At 37.8% G+C, this 17546-nt stretch overlaps 1 protein-coding gene across 1 annotated transcript in view; it reads right to left on the reverse strand.

The window, feature by feature from the left end:
• LRP1B (LDL receptor related protein 1B) overlaps positions 1-17546 on the reverse strand; it is a 1499204-nt gene that overhangs the window by 719424 nt on the left and 762234 nt on the right. Inside the window, exon 15 of the mRNA XM_044913608.1 lies at positions 2474-2596. Coding sequence (XP_044769543.1) covers positions 2474-2596 — 123 coding nt within the window. The remainder of the gene's footprint in view (positions 1-2473; positions 2597-17546) is intronic.

The raw sequence follows: 17546 nt of genomic DNA on the forward strand, positions 1-17546 counted from the left end.
TAAAATTGATCAACAAACTAGCTATACATGTCAAAACATTTTATAAAAAGATTTACTGATTGATGATTCAACATAATATTACTTGGGCGCCTGGGTGGCTCAGTCGTTAAGTGTCTGCCTTCAGCTCAGGTCATGGTCCCAGGGTTCTGGGATCAAGCCCCGCATTGGGCTCCCTGCTCAGTGGGAAGCCTGCTTCTCCCTCTCCCACTCCCCCTGCTTGTGTTCCCTCTCTCGCTGTGTCTCTCTCTGTCAAATAAATAAATAAAATCTTTAAAAAAACAAAACAAAACAAAACAAAAAAACAAAATAATATTCCTTGTCAGAAATCCTAAATTATAAGGAATGAAATTGAGGAAGATAAAGAGAATAGAAGCCAAAGTCCTCATCTCAAATAGTTAAAATTCAAAATAATAATAGGATTTAAAACTGGTGGTATTATTCCAAATGCTTAAAAAAGAAAATGTAACAAATTGACCGTGGACTATATGGTAAAATACAGAAGGGATCATAAACAGTAAAGAAACACACACATATCTATAACAATCCATCAGAAATAACACCAAACATCAAGTAGAAAATGAAGATAAATGGTTTAAAAATCATGTTTACAAAGAATATGTAGTCACATGATAAGATGCTTATGCTCCTATTAAATAAAAATAAAGCACAAAGTAAATGATACTGTGGTATGATCCAAAATGTGTAAAACTGCAACATAACTAAGAATTCCGTCTCCAAAATAAAATAATTTGGGAATTAAATCCCTATGTACTAATTATGTGAATTATGAAAGTTATTAACCCTCAAGTCTACATTCTGAATATTAAAGTGAAGTAATAATAGTATCTTCCTTATATGATTATTCTAAGGGCTAATGAGAACCATGAAAATTTATCATAAAGTCCCACATCCTACATAAGAATACAATAAATTTTACATATGATTATTATTAGTAGTAGTAAAATATAATAACCTCCAGGGATATATAATTATAAGGAAAAACATGAAAATGTCTTAGTTGTTTATTGCTAAATAGTGGCATAATGGGTGGATTTTTCACTTAAATTTTTCTGTATATTTCTCAAATGTTACTTTGTATTAAATCATTAGTAAAAATCCCTTATTCACATTGTTTCTTCTTCAGAAGAAATAAAACATTTCAGATAAGTTGAAATCTTATTATACTTATTTCTCCTTCTGCCTTCCCCAAGACAATCATTATAATTGATGAAAAATGCATTTATTTATGTATTATTTAATAATTTGTGATGGTTAATATTATGTGTCAACTTGAGTAGGCCTCAGAGTGCCCAGATGTTTGGTCAAATATCATTCAGGGTGTGTCTGTGAGAGTGTTTTAGATGAGATTAACATTGGGATCTGTAGACTAAATTAAGCAGGTGAGTGGCCCTCATCCAATCAATTGAAGGCCTGAATTGAACGAAAAAGCCTACCTTCCTGCACATAAGAGAATTCTCCCTGCTGATTACCTTGAACTGGGGCATTGTTTTTTTTTTTTTCCTGCCTTCAGACTCCCACTGAAACACTGGCTCTTCTTGGGTCTTCAGCCTACCAGCATTCAGACTGGAACTACACCAATGGTACTCCCCAGTTTCCAACTTGCTGACTGCAGATATTGGTAATTGTCAGCTTCTGTAACTGCATAAGCCAAGTCCTCATAACAAATCTCTTTCTATATATTTACATTCTATTAGTTCTGTTTCTCTGAAGAATCATGAATAACATGCAATTCAAGATCAAATCATCCCAGAAACATTTCTATAGTACTCAATACATACATAGCATGGGTCCTATTGCTATGGTTAAGGGACTTGATGTATATAAAGAGAATAAACTTCAAAAGGGTCACATTGGAATAACAAGATGCAGTAAATTGAGGAAGGTCAGTAAAAGTTAAAAGTTAATAAAGTGCCTTTAATCCAGGTCAATCAATCCAATTAATTCAGTATTTTGATAAAGTCTAGAATTTCCCTAAGTCTCTTTTTGCCTCTCTTTTCTCTTCACCAACAAAGAGAGATAACTGAGCTTGTCCTAATGGTGAAGGTCTTTAACAATTTTATGAAATATTTTCTTCTGTGGCATATATATATTTTTTATTATTAAACTATTTATATATATAATATATAAAAATAAGATATATAAATAAGATATATAAATATAAACTATATATATAAGCTTATATATAATATATATAAATATAAATAAACTACTTTATAGATATACATATTTTTTTTATTAGTGAACTATTACGCAACAGTCACAAATGCTCTGGAAAACTTCATCATTATTCACTGTTTTTTATATAGGTTAATTCAGTTAATTATTTGTAACCTAAAGAGGATTATCTGAATTTCTCTTTCCAAGTTTGATTTTAATTCCTTTGGTTTCATCTGCTTTTCTTCTTCAAAAAGACATGTATAATCAATGAATGTAACAAATAAACAAAACTTACATGTGCAAGTTGTCCCGTTTTCATCTAAAAGTTGATTATCAGCACAAGCACATACTCGGCCTCCTGGAATGGCCAAGCACAGGGTACTACAGCCCCCGTTATTTACTCGGCACATATTGTCACCTGCAAGAGTAGGGAAGCGAATATGTCAGAGAACTCTGATTCTATCCAAAGTTAGCAAGTTCAGGTTCATATTCTTTCTAGGAGACATAGGTAGGCATAAAAATGTATGCATATATATGCATATGTATATTACATATTCATTAATGTAGTCAGGATACCTACTGAACCCTAAATAAAATTCGGAAACATTTAAAAATATACGATGCGCTGGGAAATAGAAGGAATTTGCACGTTAGTCAGAAGAAATAGAGGTATGTGGGCAAATAAGCACCAGAAGAGAGGAAGGTTACAGGACATGATGATGTCTGTCTAGGATAGCAGAATCAGATCAGAAGAAACAACCTGAAGTATATAATCATTTCCTTCCATTATTCTGAGAAGTAAACTGAATTTGCTATGTTTATGAAAAATAAAAATACACTTGAAAGCTAAGGAAGCTAATAATTCAAGCTTTAGTATCAATTTCCAAACTCAGAGGACAATGAAGCTTAGTTCAAGTTTTTCCCAATAAGGACTGTAGAGACTTTTTAAGTAGTTTCCAGATATAACCATGTTTATTCCATAATTATACAATAAAAATGTAATACTTCATAGGATACTTAGGTGTTCTGAATATGCTATGCATATTATGTACAGGATTAAATTGTATATCATTATTTTAGTAACATTCAGATTCTTGAATATTGATTTAATCAAAATATTTTGGGGGGGAGGAGCAAGATGGCAGAGGAGTGGAGACCTAAATTTTGTCTGGTCTCAGGAATTCAGCTGGATAGGGATCAAACCATTCTGAACACCTACAAACTCAACAGGAGATCAAAGAAAAGAATAGGAACAACTCTCTGAACAGAAAAGCAACCACTTTCTGGAAGGTAGGAGGTGCGGAGAAGTGAATCCGAGGTGATATTCGGGAAGATAGATGGTGGGGGGAGGGGGCTCTGTCAGCTGCTACCGGCAAGTAACAGAGCAATAGAGAGCAAAATCAGAACTTTTAGAAGTCTGCTCTGCTGAGGGACGTCACTCCAGTGGCTAAGCGGGGGGTAGAACCCTCGCTGGGACAGTGTGGTCTCAGGACTGTCGGGGTCACCGAAAGACCGGGGTGCCTAAGTGCAGCAGAGCTCCCAGGTATTGGAGCGGGGAAACCAGCTGCAGAGATGGAGCCGAGGCGCGGGCTTTCAGCTCAGGGCTGCCATAAACTGTGATCCGTGGCACAGCTGGGCCACTGCTCTTCCAGCAGGGACCCAACAAGCAGCAGATCCGGGGAGACTCCTCTTCCTCCCCCGGGAGGAGCGCGTGGGAGCGCACCGCAGGGATCTGCTAGGTTTGGAGACTCCACACGGGATCATGTGCCAGAGATAGAAACGCTCGGTCACAGGCTGGGTGAGCACAGAGTGTGGGTGGAGACCGGGAGACAGGAGTGATTGACTGCTTTTCTCTGGGGGTGCACCGAGAAGCGAGACCCCGAGTTCTCAGCTTCTCCAGGGTGGAGATTGGGAGGCTGCCATTTTCACTCTTGGCCTCCAAAGCCCTACGGAAAGCTTGCAGGGAACAAAAGGTCCCGAGAGCAAACCCGAACAGATTACTTAGCCCGGACCCCACAAGGGCGGGGCAATTCCGACTCCGGCAAAGACATTTGGGAAACAAGGCAACAAGCCCCTCCCCCAGAAGATCAGCAAGAACAGCCAGCCAAGACCAAGTCTACTGATCAATGAGAACGGCAGAACTCCAGCGCTAGGGGAATACAGCACATAGAATTCATGGCTTTTTCCCCCCTGATTCTTTAGTTTTTCAAAGTTAATTTTTTTTCTTTTTCTTTTTTTTTTTTTGAATTTTTCTTTATCCCTTTTACAACCAACATCTTATCAACCCCTTGTTTAAAAACCTTTCTTATTTTTCACTTTTAGAGTCATATTCTATCCCTTCATAGTAGTCAACCTTATTTTTGGTATCTATATAAGTTGTTCTCACTTTAGAATTTTGGGATATAGTCTCTTCTAACAGACCAAAATATACCCTAAATCTCTAGTGTATGGCTTTGTTCTAGTCTCCTGCCTGATCACATTCTCTCCTTCTTTTTTTTTTTTTGGTTTGTTTTTAATTTCTCTTCTTTCTTTTTTCAACCAACTTCTCAATTTCTTTCATAAAATCTTTTAAAATTTTCATCTTTACAGTTATATTCCATCCCTTCTTCTATTTACCCTTATTTTTGTACATACGTAAGTTTTTCTTTCTTTAAAATTTTGGGAGGCAGTTTCTTCTAACAGACCAAAATACGCCCAAAATCTAGTGTGTGGCACTGATCTATTCACCAGCCTGATCATATTTGATCATATTCTTTTTTTTTTTTTTCTTCTTTCTTTCCCTTTCTTTTCCCCCTGGTTTTGGGTCTCCTCTGATTTGTTTAGTGTATATTTTTCTGGGGTCATTGTTACCCGGATAACATTTTGTTCTCTCATTCATCTATTCTCCTCTGGACAAAATGACAAGATGGAAAAACTCACCTCAAAAAAAAAAAAAAAAAAAGAACAAGAGGCAGTACCAACTGCCAGGGACCTAATCAATAAGGACATTAGTAAGATGTCAGAACTAGAGTTCAGAATGATGATTATAAAGATACTAGTTGGGCTTGAAACAAGCATGGAAGATACTAGAGAATCCCTTTCTGGAGAAATAAAAGAACTAAAATCTAACCAAGTCGAAATAAAAAAGGCTATTAATGAGGTACAATCAAAAATGGAGGCTCTAACTGCTAGGATAAATGAGACAAAAGAGAGAATTAATGATATAGAAGACCAGATGATGGAGAATAAAGAAGCTGGGGAAAATGAGATAAACAACAACTGGATCATGAGGGCAGAATTCGAGAGGTAAGTGATACCATAAGATGAAACAATATTAGAATAATTGGGATCCCAGAAGAAGAAGAAAGACGGAGAAGGGCAGAAGGTATACTGGAGCAAATTATAGCAGAGAACTTCCCTAATTTGGGGAAGGAAACAGGCATCAAAATCCAGGAGGCACAGAGATCCCCCCAAAATCAATAAAAATGGGTCAACACCCCAACATCTAATAGTAAAACTTACAAGTTTCAGAGATAAAGAGAAAATCCTGAAAGCAGCTCAGGACAAGAGGTCAGTAACCTACAATGGTAGAAACATTAGATTGGCAGCAGACCTATCAACAGAGACCTGGCAGGGCAGAAAGGACTGGCAGGATATATTCAGAGCACTGAACCAGAAAAATATGCAGCCAAGAATACTATATCCAGCTAGGCTGTCATTGAAAATAGAAGGAGAGATAAAAAGCTTCCATCACAAACAAAAACTAAAAGAATTTGAAAACACCAAACCAGCCCTACAGGAAATATTGAAAGGGGTCCTCTAAGCAAAGAGGGAGCCTAAAAGCAACATAGACCAGAAAGAAACACAGACAATATACAGTAACAGTCACCTTACAGGCAATACAATGGCACTAAATTCATCTTTCAATAGTTACCCTGAATGTAAATGGGCTAAATGCCCCACAGGCTATCAGATTGGATTAAAGACACAGGCTATCAGATTGGATTAAAAAAAAACAAGACCCATCGATATGCTGTCTGCAAGAGACTCATTCTAGACCCAAAGACACCTCCAGATTGAAAGTGAGGGGGTGGAAAGCCATTTACCATGCTAATGGATGTCAAAAGAAAGCTGGGGTGGTAATCCTTAGATGAGACAAATTAGATTTTAAACCAAAGACTATAATAAGAGATGAGGAAGGACACTATAACATACTTAAAAGGTCTAGTCAATAGGAAGATATAACAATTGTAAATATCTATGCCCCTAACATGGGAGCAGCCAATTACATAAGCCAATTAATAACAAAAACAAAGAAACACATCGACAACAATGCAATAATAGTGGGGGACTTTAACACCCCCCTCACTGAAATGGACAGATCATCTAAGCAAAAGATCAACAAGGAAATAAAGCCTTTAAATGACACACTGGATCAACAGGACTTCACAGATATATTCAGAACATTCTATCCCAAAGCAACGATATACACATTCTTCTCTAGTGTCCATGGAACATTCCCCACAGTAGATCACAGGTCTTAACTGGTAACAAAAGATTGGGATCATTCCCTGCAAATTATTGGACCACAGGACTTTGAAACTACAACTCAATCACAAGAGGAAAGCTGGAAAGAACTCAAATGGAGGCTAAAGAGCATCCTACGAAAAAATGAGTGGGTCAACCAGGAAATTAAAGAAGAATTAAAAAAATTCATGGAAACAAATGAAAATGAAAACACAATTGTTCAAAATCTTTGGGATGCAGCAAAAGCAGTCCTAAAAGGAAAGTACATAGCAATACAAGCCTTTCTCAAGAAACAAGAAAGGTCTCAAGTACACAACCTAACCCTACACCTAAAGGAGCTGGAGAAAGAACAGCAAATAAAGCCTAAACCCAGCAGAAGAGAAATAATAAAGATCAGAGCAGAAATCAATGAAATAGAAACCAAAAGAAAAGTAGAACAGATCAATGAAACTAGGAGCTGATTCTTTGTAAGAATTAATAAGATTGATAAACCCCTGGCCAAACTTATCAAAAAGAAAAGAGAAATGACCCAAATAAATAAAATCATAAATGAAAGAGGAGAGATCACAACCAACACCAAAGAAATACAAACAATTATAAGAACATATTATGAGCAACTCTATGCCAGCAAATTAGATAATCTGGAAGAAATGGATGCATTCCTAGAGATGTGTCAACTACCAAAACTGAACCAGGAAGAAATAAAAATCCTGAACAGACCCATAACCACTAAGGAAATTGAAACAGTAAGCAAAAATCTCCCAACAAACAAGAGCCCAGGGCCAGATGGCCTCCCAGGGGAATTCTACCAAACATTTAAAGAAGAATTAATACCTACTCTTCTGAAACTGTTCCAAAAAATAGAAATGAAGGAAAACTTCCAAACTCATTTTATGAGGCCACCATTACCTTGATCCCAAAACCAGACAAAGACCCCAACAAAAAAAGAGAATTATAGACCAATACCCCTGATGAACATGGATGCAAAAATTCTCACCAAAATACTAGCCAATAGGATCCAACAGTACATTAAAAGGATTATTCACCATGACCAAGTGGGATTTATCCCTGGGCTGCAAGGTTGGTTCAACATCTGCAAATCAAGCAATGTGATGCAATACATTAATAAAAGAAAGAACAAGAATCATATGATCCTCTCAATAGATGCAGAAAAAGCATCTGACAAAGTACAGCATCATTTCTTGATTAAAACTCTTCAGAGTGTAGGGATAGAGGGTACAAACCTCAATATCATAAAAGCCATCTATGAAAAACCCACAGTGAATATCATTCTCAGTGGGGAAAAACTGAGAGCTTTCCCTCTAAGGTCAGGAACACAGCAGGGATGTCCACTATCACCACTGCTATTCAGCATAGTATTAGAAGTCCTAGCCACAGCAATCAGACAACAAAAAGAAATAAAAGGCATCCGAATTGGCAAAGAAGTCAAACTCTCACTCTTTGAGATGATATGATACGTTATGTGGAAAACCCAAAAGACTCCACCCCAAAACTGCTAGAACTCATACTGGAATTCAGTAAAGTGTCAGGATAGAAAATCAATGCACAGAAATCAGTAGCATTTCTATACAACAACAACAAGACAGAAGAGAAATTAAGGAGTTGATCCCTTTTACAATTGCACCCAAAACCATAAGATACCTAGGAATAAATCTAAGCAAAGAGGCAAAGAATCTGTACTCAGAAAACTATAGAATACTCATGAAAGAAATTGAGGAAGACACAAAGAAATGGAAAAACTTCCCATGCTCATGGATTGGAAGAACAAATATTGTGAAGATGTCAATGCTACCTAGAGCAATCCACACATTCAATGCAATCCCTATCAAAATACCATCCACTTTTTTCAAAGAAATGGAACAAATAATCCTAAAATTTGTATGGAACCAGAAAAGACCCCGAATAGCCAGAGGAATGTTGAAAAAGAAAAACAAACCTGGGGGCATCACGTTGCCCGAATTCAAGCTCTATTACAAAGCTGTCATCATCAAGACAGTATGGTACTGGCACTAAAACAGACACATAGATCAATGGAACAGAATAGAGAGCCCAGAAATGGACCCTCAACTCTATGGTCAACTCATCTTTGACAAAGCAGGAAAGAATACCCAATGGAAAAAAGACAGTCTCTTCAACAAATGGTGTTGGGAAAATTGGACAGCCACATGCAGAAGAATGAAACTGGACCATTTCCTTACACCACACACAAAAATAGACTCCAAATGGTTGAAAGACCTAAATATGAGACAGGAGTCCATCAAAATCCTAAAGGAGAATACAGGCAGCAGCCTCTTCGACCTCGGCCACAGCAACTTTTCCTAGAAACATCACCAAAGGCAAGGGAAGCAAGGGCAAAAATGAACTATTGGGCCTTCATCAAGATAAAAAGCTTTTGCACAGCAAAAGAAACACACACACACACACATTCTATTAGGAGCCTAATTAGTCTTTGGGCTACTTTTTGATGGTGGTTATTTCCAAAATGGAAAATTTGGATAGAAAGACAAATTTTGTGAGATGGCCCTATCCTAAATAGTAGACTACACAATAATGTGGTTAATAAACAAGTCACATACTAAATAAAAATTACTGTGTCTGTTTTACTAATGCTTTGTAATATAAGATCTCCTAATCCTGGGTTCTATAAGGTAGTCAAGAACTTTATTTATTTTTTTTTAAAGTTTTGAATAAAAGTTTATCAGTGACAAAACTACAATGACTACAGAAGAGACATATCTTTTCGTTCTATCTAAAAGTATAGTAGTTTTATATATATATTTTTTAAATTGGCCACATAAATTCATCACATAAAAACACTTTAAGGTCTGACAAACCTGAATTTGAAACCCAGTTTATCCCTGGCTCATTGTTTCCTGAGGCCAAATGGCTACATTTGTGGGCGCCTGGGTGGCTCAGTTGGTTAAGTGACTGCTTTCGGCTCAGGTCATGATCCTGGAGTCCCTGGATCGAGTCCCGCATCGGGCTCCCTGCTCGGCAGGGAGACTGCTTCTCCCTCTGACCCTCCCCCCTCTCATGTGCTCTCTCTCATTCTGTCTCAAATAAATAAATAAAATCTTTAAAAAAAAATGGCTACATTTGCCTGATCTTTGGGTTTTTCATATGCACAGCAGAAATTGATAGTATCTACCTTAAATATCTTTTATGAGATTCAAATAAGAATATTTAGCCCATTTCCTGGTAGTTAGAATTTCAGTTAATTATTAGTTAATAAATTTCATATATTTGGCATAGAAGCTAATCTATTATTTTTAATTCTATATAGGAAACTATTCATTAACCCTTTTTAGATATTGCACTTAGTTTTGATTATCTCATTCTCTAAAACGTGGGGGGGGAAAAGTGAGCTTTTGAACCTAGAGAATAAACAGGTAAAAGTATGTTAGTTTTATACAATTGCTGTGCTTTACCTGAGAAATTTCGGGAGAGGATTTTAACAATTCTTTTAGATGTCTAATGTAAATGAAAAAAAAGGAGAGTTTATCAATTAAATTGGAAGAAACAACAATAGCATATGAGAAAAAAATGCTTTGGCGTTACTTAGGAATTCATTCCTAAGGGTACTTTTCTGTTTAATATGGTTATATATCTACCTTCCTGAAATTAGCTGCTATATTAACAAATAATTTGATGAGAGACTCTTCTGATCTGGAGAGGTCAAATTAGCTGACTAATTTTCTGACACCAAGTCTAAAAGAATTTAGATGTTACATTAATATGAATATGAATTTTATATTAATAGCATTCCTAGATATTTCTCATGGTATTCCTATTGGGTGGGACGTGTGTGTGTATGTGTGTGTGTATGTGTGTGCTATAATCTAGCATCTATGTATATACGTGTGTGTGTGTATATATATATATATATATATACACATACATATATATAACACACATATTCTCTCTATATATATATATTCACAGATACATGTATAAATACTACATATAAGTTTATATAAGGTATATAGTCATATACATAGTCTCTCAGAGAATGAAAATACAAGACTATATAAGACTAGTTTATCCCATTCCATGAAGAAATAGTGCTCTGTACCTACGTAGGAAGATGGTTTTCTATTCAATTGCAACTATTTTATTCTTAGAAAAACAGTCTAACAAGACAGTATGTAACCAAAGTTTGAGTGCCACTGATTATGTGTTTCTAAATATTTATTAATATCTGATGTTCACAAGATGCAAAGAGAAATATTCACTTTCTCATGAGAGAAAATTATAATATGGTAAGATAACATGTCTGCATTTGAACATCCGAGTGCATTTTGCTTTATAATCTATTCTGATTAATTTAGTAAAAATATGAAAAATTTAAATCTTAAGTAGGTTATCCAGTTCAATGTCTTTTGACTAAATGAAAAATATTTTGGCCAGACATCCTCTCCATACTCTATTACCTATTCAAAAGATCCACTTAAGTACTACTCATTCCTCAGCTACAAGAAGACTGGGTAGAAAACTCAAACTGATTATTTCACCTAAGTTTACGAAAACTAATCAATCAATTTGCCCAAACACATTATTTCAGTAAGACAACATAATGGTTTCTATAATAAAGGTTGTATAGTTTAGTAATTAGGGCTAAGCTTTCATTGTAATGTGACTTTAATTAAAAATTTTTAAAAAGCACTTTAAAAAAGCATTGTCCATCCAAGAGATAGCATTGAACAATTATATGTCAATGGAACTGTCTAGAACACCAGGCATATTTCCTCATGAAATACAGGAGTATATTCCACACAGTCCTATCAGAGGCATGTGCTCAATTGTATATGATTGTGATACATTGTTCCTTTCAATATTTATTTAACATTTTTATATGGAAGGAGACTAACAAAATGCATCCTTATAGAGAAATGAAAAAGGAAAATAATATAAAATGTGTGGGAGGTACATGTAATCACAATTAAATAGTGATATTTAGTCCTTAGAGGAATTTTATGAAGAAAGCATTTATCTTTTTTTTTTTAATTTTATTATGTTATCTTAGTCACCATACAATACATCATTAGTTTTTGATGTAGTGATCCATGATCCATTGTTCTCGTATAACACCCAGTGCTCCATGCAGTACGTGCCCTCCTTAATACCCATCACTGGGCTAACCAATCCCCCTCCCCCCTCCCCTCTAAAACCCTGATTGTTTCTCAGGTCCATAGTCTCTCATGGTTCACCTCTCCCTCCAATCCCCCCCCCCATTTTTCCCTTCCTTCCCCTAATGTCCTCCATGTTATTCCTTGTGTTCCACAAATAAGTGAAACCATATGATAATTGACTTTCTCTGCTTGACTTATTTCACTTAGCATAATCTCCTCCAGTCCCATCCATGTTGATGTAAAAGTTGGGTATTCATCTTTTCTGATGGCTGAGTAATATTCCATTGTATATCTGGACCACATCTTCTTTATCCATTCATCTGTTGAAGGGCATCTCAGCTCTTTCCACAGTTTGGCTATTGCGGACATTGCTGCTATGAACATTGGGGTGCATATGGCCCTTCTTTTCACTATATCTGTGTCTTTGGGGTAAATACCCAGGAGTGCAATTGCTGGGTCATAGGGTAGCTCTATTTTTAAATTTTTGAGGAACCTCCACACTGTTTTCCAAAGTGGCTGTACCAACTTGCATTCCCACCAACAGTGTAAGAGGGTTCCCCTTTCTCCACAACCTCTCCAACATTTGTTGTTTCTTTCCCTGTCCATTTGTGCCATTCTAACTGGTGTAAGGTGGTATCTCAGCGTGGTTTTGATTTGGATTTCCCTGATGGCTAATGATGATGAACATTTTTTCATGTGCCTGTTAGCCATTTGTATGTCTTCTTCAGAGAAGTATCTTTTTATATCTTCTGCCCACTTTTTGACTTATTTGTTTTTTGGGTGTTGAGTTTTAGAAGTTCTTTGTAGATTTTGGATACCAGCCCTTTATCTGTAGTGTCATTTGCAAATATCTTCTCCCATTCTGTGGGTTGCCTCTTTGTTTTGTTGACTGTTTCCTTTGCTGTGCAGAAGCTTTTTATCTTGATGAACTCCCAAAAGGTCATTTTTGCTTTTGTTTCACTAGCTTTTGGAGATGTATCTTGAAAGAAGTTGCTGTGCTGATGTCAAAGAGGTTACTGCCTATGTTCTCCTCTAGGATTTTGATGGATTCCTGTCTCACGTTGAGGTCTTTCATCCACTTTGAGTTTATCTTTGTGAATGGTGTTAGAGAATGGTTGAGTTTCATTCTTCTGCATGTGGCTGTCAAATTTTCCCAGCACCATTTATTGAAGAGACTGTCTTTTTTCCATTGCATGTTTTTTCCTGCTTTGTCAAATATTATTTGACCATAGAGTTGAAGGTCCATATCTGGGTTCTCTCTTCTGTTCCATTGGTCTGTATGTCTGTTTTTGTGCCAGTACCATGCTGTCTTGGTGATCACAGCTTTGTAATATAGCTTGAAATTGGGCAATGTGATGTTTTTCTTTTTTTTCTTTGTTTTTTTTTTTTCAACATTTCCTTGGCAATTCGGGGTCTTTTCTGATTCCATAAAAATTTTAGGATTGTTTGTTCCAGCACTTTGAAAAATGTCATCGGAATTTTGATCGGGATGGCATTGAAGGTATAGATTGCTCTGGGTAGCATAGACATTTTAACAATGTTTATTCTTCCGATCCATGAGCATGGAATCTTTTTCCATCTTTTTGTGTCTTCTTCAATTTCTTTCATGAGTGTTTTGTAGTTCCTAGAGTATAGATCCTTTACCTCTTTGGTTAGGTTTATTCCGAGGTATCTTATGGTTTTGGTGCTATTGTAAATTGTTTCTCTAATTTCTCTTTCTACAGTTGCGTTGTTAGTGTATAAGAAAGCAAGTAATTTCTGTGCATTGATTTTGTATCCTGCCACATTACTGAATTGCTGCATGAGTTCTAGTAATTTGGGGGTGGAGTCTTTTGGGTTTTCCACATAAAGTATCATGCCGTCTGTGAAAAGAGAGAGTTTGACTTCTTCTTTGCCAATTTGAATACCTTTTATTTCTTTTTGTTGTCTGATTGCTGTTGCTAGGACTTCTAGTACTATGTTGAACAACAGTGGTGAGAGTGGGCACCCTTGACGTGTTCCTGATCTTAAGGGAAAGGCTCTCAGCTTTTCCCCATTGAGGATGATATTCACTGTGGGCTTTTCATAGATGGATTTTATGAGCTTGAGGAATGTTCCCTCTATCCTTATACTCTGGAGAGTTTTAATCAGGAAAGGATGTTGTATTTTGTCAAATGCTTTTTCTGCATCAATTGAGAGGACCATATGGTTCTTCTCCCTCCTCTTATTAATGTGTTCTATCACACTGATTGATTTGCGAATGTTGAACCATCCTTGCATCCCAGGGATAAATCCCACTTGGTCGTGGTGGATGATCCTTTTAATGTATTGTTGGATCCTATTAGCTAGGATTTTGTTGAGGATTTTGGAATCCATATTCATCAGGGATATCGGTCTGAAATTCTCCTTTTTGATGGGGTCTTTGCCTGGTTTGGGGATTAAGGTAATGCTGGCCTCATAGAAGGAGTTTGGAAGTTTTCCTTCTGTTTCTATTTTTTGAAACAGCTTCAGTAGAATAGGTATTATTTCTTCTTTAAATGCTTGGTAGAATTCCCCAGGGAATCCATCAGGCCCTGGACTCTTGTTTTTTGGGAGGTTTTTGATCACTCCTTCAATCTCCTTACTGGTTACTGGCCTATTCAGGTTGTCAATTTCTTCCTGTTTCAGTCTTGGCAGCTTATAGGTTTCCAGGAAGGCCTCCATTTCATCCAGATTACTCAGTTTATTGGATATAGTTGTTGATAATAATTTCTAATAATTGTTTCTATTTCCCTGGTATTAGTCGTGATCTCTCCCCTTCCATTCATAATTTTATTAATTTGGGTCCTTTCTCTTTTCTTTTGGATAAGTCTGGCCAGTGGTTTATCAATCTTATTAATTCTTTCAAAGAACCAACTTCTAGTTTCATTGATCTGATCTACTGTGCTTCTGTTTCTAATTCATTGATTTCTGCTCTAATTTTAATTTTTTCTCTTCTAATGCACGGCTTAGGCGTTGTTTGTTGCTTTTTCTCTAGTTCTTTAAGATATAGAGTTAGTTGGTGAATTCGGGATTTTTCTATTTTTTTGAATGAGGCTTGGATGGCTATGTATTTCCCCCTTAGGACCGCCTTTGCAGTATCCCATAGGTTTTGGACCGATGTGTTTTTGTTCTCATTGATTTCTATGAATTGTTTAAGTTCTTCTTTGATTTCTTGGTTGACCCAAACATTCTTGAGCAGAGTGGTCTTTAGCTTCCAAGTGTTTGAATTTCTGCCAAATTTTTTCTTGTGATTGAGTTCCAGTTTTAGAGCATTGTGGTCTGAGAATATGCAGGGAATAATCTCAGTCTTTTGGTATCAGTTGAGACCTGATTTGTGACCCAGTATATGGTCTATTCTGGAGAAAGTTCCATGTGCGCTCGAGAAGAATGAGTATTCTGTCGTTATACGGTGGAATGTTCTGTAAATATCTATGAGGTCCATCTGGTCCAATGTATCTGGTCCAACAAGCACTCTTGTTTCCTTGTTGATTTTCTGCTTAGATGATCTGTCCATTGCTGAGAGTGGAGTATTGAGGTCTCCTACAATTAATGTATTGTTATCAATATGACTCTTTATTTTGGTTAACAGCTGGCTTATATAGATGGCTGCTCCCATGTTGGGGGCATAGATATTTACAATTGTTAGATCTTCTTGTTGGATAGACCCTTTAAGAATGATATAGTGTCCTTCTGTGTCTCTTATTACAGACTTTAGTTTAAAATCTAATTTTTCTGATATAAGGATTGCTACCCCAGCTTTCTTTTGAGGTCCGCTGGCATGGAAGATGGATCTCCATCCCTTCACTTTCAGTCTGGATGTATCTTTAGGTTCAAAATGAGTCTCTTGTAGCCAGTATATGGATGGGTCCTGTCTTTTTATCCAATCTGCAACCCTGTGCCGTTTTATGGGAGCATTTAGGCCATTCACGTTGAGAGTGATTATTGAAAGATATGAATTAATTGTCATCATGTTGCCTGTGAAATCATTGTTTTTATAGATTGTCCCTGTAAATTTCTGTTGTAGATCACTCTTGGGGTCTTTCTCCTTTGATAGAACCCCCCTTAATATTTCTTGCAGGGCCAGCTTAGTGGTCACATATTCTTTCAGCTTCTGCCAGTCATGGAAGCTCTGCATCTCTCCATCCATTCTAAATGAAAGCCTTGCCGGATAAAGTATTCTTGGTTGCATGTTCTTCTCATTTAGTACCCTGAATATGTCTTGCCAGGCCTTTCTGGCTTGCCGGGTCTCTGTGGATAGGTCTGACGTTATTCTGATGTTCCTCCCTCTGTACGTAAGGAATCTCTTCCCCCTAACTGTCCTTAAGATGGTTTCCTTCGTTCTAAGATTTGTTAGTTTTACTATTACATGCCAGGGTGTTGGCTTGTTTTCCTTGACCTTGGGAGGGGTCCTTTCTGCCTCTAGGACTCGAATGTTTGTTTCATTCCCCAGTTTAGGGAAGTTCTCAGCTATGATTTGCTCAAATACATCTTCTAGTCCTCTCTCTCTCTCCACTCCCTCCAGGATTCCAATTATTCTGACATTGGAACGCTTCATGATGTCACTTATTTCTCTGATTCTATTTTCATGGATTCTGAGTTGTTTTTCCCTGGCCTCCTCTTTTCCCTTTTTATCTATTATATTGCCTTCCAGGTTGCTTATTCTCTCTTCTGTCTCAGTTACCCTAGCTGTTAGATTATCTAGGTTGGATTGGATCTCATTGATAGCATTTTTAAGTTCTGCCAATTCCCCTTTTATTTCTGCCCTTAGAGACTCTATGTTGCCATTAATTGATTTCTCCATTCTAGCCATTGTCTTCACAATTGCTAGCCTGAATTCCATCTCCAACATCTTGGTTATATCTGCATCCATTTGTAAATCTGCAGTATAAGTCATAATCTCTGAGTCTTTTCTGTTTTGGGGGCTCCTCCTCCTAGTCATTCTGTTGATGGGTGTTTGAGGGAATGTATAGAGTCCAAATTACTGACCAGAACCCACGCAAGATGCACTGTTTTCTTGGGACCTTAGGGTTGCTGGCCTCTTGTTTTCCCAGCCTGTCTTCCGGGGGAGGGGCCTGCCACGCTGTTACTCAGGCAATCCTGTTTGGGTGGAGTTGCCCTGCGCCCCTGTGGCGGGGGATGGGCTCAGTGGGAATCAGTCTTTGGGGCTTTTGTTCTCTGGCACCTTTCCCTGGCGGCTTTCCGCGTCTCTTCCGCGAGTCAGAGCAGAGACCGTTTCCAACCCTCTGCCTCAGAGCAGAGAGACCTCAGTCTGTTCTTCATTGAGCTCTCCAGGCCACACTGTCTCTGTTTCTGTCCGTGCTGCTATAAACTGCAGCGTCGTGGGTTGTGCGCCCCTCCGCAGCACCCCCAGACCTGCCTCCAGGCCGGGTACGTCTCTGCCCTTTGTGCTTCTAAAACCACCAGCTGCTCCCAGTTCGTGCGCATGTGACTCCTCTGCTCTGGGTTTCGGTCTCGGAGGCTGCAGTTCACCTGCGCGCGACTCTGGCGCACCGGGTTTTGGTCCGAGCGGCTGCAGTTCGCATGGGCGCGACCCTGCCACTCTGGGTTTCCACCCCGGGGGCTGCCCTAAAGTCCTTTCCCTGATGCTACCAGTCTGCGAGTCTGTGCCCCGTCCGCAGCGCGGGAGGCTGTTGCTCACCAGCAGTGTAGGATCCCCACGGCCAGGCACCCTCCCGCTGCCGTTTATCCTCC

Source organism: Neomonachus schauinslandi, chromosome 3 (assembly GCF_002201575.2).
Source record: "Neomonachus schauinslandi chromosome 3, ASM220157v2, whole genome shotgun sequence".
NCBI classification, from domain to species: Eukaryota; Metazoa; Chordata; class Mammalia; order Carnivora; family Phocidae; genus Neomonachus; species Neomonachus schauinslandi.